The sequence below is a fragment of the Elephantulus edwardii genome, unplaced genomic scaffold, assembly GCF_000299155.1.
Source record: "Elephantulus edwardii isolate Elephantulus edwardi_28Jun2011 unplaced genomic scaffold, EleEdw1.0 scaffold00121, whole genome shotgun sequence".
Lineage (NCBI taxonomy): Eukaryota > Metazoa > Chordata > Mammalia > Macroscelidea > Macroscelididae > Elephantulus > Elephantulus edwardii.
The window spans coordinates 1,019,398-1,023,179 of record NW_006399871.1 but is presented as its reverse complement, the minus strand read 5'-3'; the positions used below and the strand labels follow the sequence as shown (position 1 = coordinate 1,023,179).

General features: G+C 40.5%; 2 protein-coding genes across 2 annotated transcripts in view; both read right to left on the bottom strand.

Annotated features, from left to right (window-relative positions):
• The window catches only part of IP6K1 (inositol hexakisphosphate kinase 1), a 58,206-nt gene that overhangs the window by 34,586 nt on the left and 19,838 nt on the right, over positions 1 to 3,782 (bottom strand). The gene's annotated exons all lie outside the window — the stretch shown is intronic.
• On the bottom strand, positions 7 to 996 carry LOC102874344 (methylmalonic aciduria and homocystinuria type D homolog, mitochondrial-like). The gene has a single exon (XM_006892897.1). It carries the CDS (start codon positions 898 to 900, stop codon positions 10 to 12), a length of 891 nt encoding a protein of 296 aa, XP_006892959.1. The 5' UTR covers positions 901 to 996; the 3' UTR covers positions 7 to 9.

Here is a 3,782-nt window from a genome sequence, read left to right as displayed (position 1 = left end):
TCAAGACTGCTAGTTGCCACTTAATTTCTTCATAATATGGCTCTCTGGTGTTGCATCAGTGAAAATGCTACCTACAAATGCATGAGTACCCCAGATGCTATGACGAATCACTTTACAGCAGCCAAGATCATCAACAGAGAATCCTAAATGACGATAGCATTCATCAGTTTCAAAAAGTGTGCTGTTGGTATATGGTCCAAAAAATGCCAAACCAGATGATGGGTCAATAAAGTCCGCCCAATAGCCTTCAGCTCGAAGAGCATAGCAAATTTCCTTAGCACCATTAATGAACTTTTCTAAAAGCATTTCTATCTCATTTTCTACTTTCTCACTCCAAATAGTCATATCATAGTTAGTTTTCTGGGTTACAGTCAAAACCATTAATTTGTTGGTTGTTACTTCTGGAAACAGTGATTCAAAATCTCTTCTCAGCAATTCTGGACATGTTTGGATGGCACACTCTACTTTAGCACTTTCAAAGTAAGTTTCTGCACTATTAACTTCTTGTTCAAGAGGTGTATCATTACCCTGAAATTCATTAACATACTGTGCCATCACAAACTCATGTCTTTCACTCGATAAAGGTTCTGCCAGGACATCAGGCAATGTTTTATAAGCCTGGCTTTTCCTCTGTGAAGATGTCCCATTAAGGTGGCAATCAAAGCCCATGTTCCCAGAAAGTTGGAACCCCTGATCCTGTGGTCCAAATGGTCCCATAGTTTCATCAGGCCAGATTGTTCGAGAGCAGATATCTGGTGGTGCAGTGGCTACATGAGACTCATCAGAACCTGAAGATCCTACAGTTGAAAAGGCTCTCGGACTGACAACCCTTTTAACTAAAGAGCAAAATCCTGGGAGGTAGGAGACCAGTCTGGCTCTGTTACAGAGCACATTGGCCATTTCAGGCGGAGAGGGCGGACGTTTTCCTTTTAAGTTATCGTCACCACCGCAGCCTTCCGCAGCCCCACACCCGAGCTCTTCCCGTCGCCAAAATGGCGGCCGGATTGCACTCTTGAGTTGCCTTCTTAAGAGAAAGAGACACAATGGCATTCTACTGCTGAAGAGGCAGGAGAAAAAGCCTGGCAGGCTGCTAGAGATGTGCCAGTCATGACAGTCAAAACCAAATTAATGTGTTCAAGGAGATGATGAAGAAATCAGCAAACCTCTTTCCAACTTTTACTCACTTTCTAAAGATTAGAAATCTGTGATTCTCTAGACAAATATTTTCAGTAAAAAGTCCTTTTGGAAAATGTCTACTCCAGCTGTACAAAAAAAATTTTTTTTTAAAAAAATAAGAGGTCTTAAGAATAATTACAAAGAACACAGGTCCAAAGTGATACAGTGGAAATAAAAATGAGAAAAATCTAGAAGAATGGAAAAACAATACTTCCTTTTCATCTGAAAAATATCCTTCAGAAATATTCTCCACTTGCAATTCGGACAAGACTGTGTGCTAACAAAGCAACACAATACCTGTGTGGTGACTTCAGGCTCAGTGTAAGTGACCAATAAATACTTGCATCAGAAGCCTTCTGCCTAGCACATTTATAACTGAATCTAGCACAGTCACATCCAGAAAACACATCATTTTAAGAAATGAAGAGTTTTAACAAAAGAAAACACAAAACTACAGATCACTTAAAGTGTGAACATCTAGGAACACAGCTTGGCGATTCCTCAAAATGTTAAATATGGTTAAACAAAGTTTAAACCACATGACACAGAAATATCCAAGAAAAGTCAAAGCAGAAATACAAATTTGTACACCAGTGTTCACGGGAGCATTATTCACAAGAGTCAAACACCTAAATGCCATCAACAGTGAAACTGATGAGTTACAAAGTAAAATGAAGTGCTGACACACTGTAACATAAATGACTCTAGAAATGGCTGAAACAAGTCAGTTACAAAAGGGCAAATATTATATAATCCAACTTATATGAAACAGGCAACTAACTATACAAAGGCCAAAATTAATAACTACCAGCAGATGGAGAGAAGAGAACTTGAGGTGCTTGCTGCAGAAGATCACAATCTACAGCTTTCAATATGGATTACACTGCAACATCAAGAAAACAAAAATCTTCACCACTGGGCCAACAGGCAATATCATGATGATGTTATTGTTGTCATGTGCCTGTGACTCATAGCAACCCTATGTACAACAGCCCTAAACCTTGCTCTATCCTGTACCAATCTTACTGTCTCTGACACAGCTACCCCCATTACCCCAGTCACGAATCAATCCACCTCATAGAGGGTCTTCCTCCCCTGCACTGTCCCTTCCACCCTCCCAAGCATGACATCTTTCTCCAAGGATTGGTCCCTCCTTGCAACATGTCAAAAATATGTCAGATGAAGCTTCAGTACCCTTGCCTCCAAGAAGCAGCCTAGTTTAACCCTCTCCAGGATGAACCTGTTCGTTTTCTTAGCAGTTCATGGTATATTCTTCTCCAACACCACAGCTCAAAGGCATCAATTCTCCTTCTATCCTCTCTAGTCATTGTCCAACTCTCTGACACACACCTATACTTGGACCAGGAGGCAGTCATCAGAACAGAGCAAGGAAACACCGCATGGTTCAAAATTGGGAAAGGTGTACACCGGGGATGTGTGCTATCTCCTTATCTTTTCAACCTATATGCAGAACAGATTATCCAGCAGGCAGGGCTGTATGAGAAGTGTGGCATCAGGACTGGTGGAAGATTCATCAACAATCTGCGTTAAGCAGATGATACAGCCTTGCTTGCTGAAACTGAAGAGGACCTGAAGCACTTGCTGCAGAAGGTCAAGGACTGCAACCTTCAATATGGATTGTGCCTCAATATCAAGAAGACAAATATTCTCACTACTGGGCCAACTGGCAGCATCAGGTAGGGTGGTGAAGAGATTGCGATTAACAGCTTTAGTTTGCTTGCTTCCACAGTCAATACTCTTGGCACCAGCAGCCAGGAAATTAAGAGACATAGTGCGATGAGAAAGTTTGCTGTTAGGCACCTCTCCAAAGTACTGGAGAGCAATGGTGTCACTCTGGAGACTAAAGTGCGCCTAATACAGGCCAGGGTCTTTGCAATCAATTGCTAAGCATAAAAAAAATCATGACAGATGGAGAAAAAAATTGAAATATTCAACAATTTCAGCTTACCTGGATCTAAATCAGTACTCTTGGAACCAGCAGTCAGGAGATCAAGAAATGTATGGCACTGAAAAAATCTGTTATCAGAGACCTCTCCAAACTTCTGAAGAATAATTATGTCAGTTTAAAGACTAAAAAGCACCTGATTCAAGCCATGGTCTCCCTAATCACCTACGATGAGTTGGTTCTGACTTAACAACAATTGCACATAACAATAACTTGCATTTTGTAGATGACACAATTTTACTTGTAGAAAGTGAAGAGGACTTGAAGCACTTGCTGTGGAAGGTCAAAATATGGATTACATTTCAAAATCAAGAAAACAAAAATTCTCACCCCTGGATCAATTGGCAATATATCACAATAGATGGAGAAAATACTGAGGTTATCAACAACTTTATTTTATTTGGATCAACAATCAACGTGGTAGTTGCTGTTAGGGGTCATCAAGTCAACTATGATACACAGCAACTCTACAAACAAACAAATCTAAACTTTGCCCTATCCTGTACAATCTTCATCATCTCAGATATATTTGAGCCCACTGATACAGTCATTGTATCAAATCTTCTTGTTGAGGGTCTTCCTCTCCTTCACTGACCCTCAACCTTTCCAAGTATCATGACTTTTTCTAAGGACTGGCTCT

Coding starts and splice junctions, on each gene's coding strand:
- LOC102874344 (XM_006892897.1), bottom strand. CDS start 900: ATGGCCAATGTGCTCTGTAACAGAGCCAGACTGGTCTCCTACCTCCCA.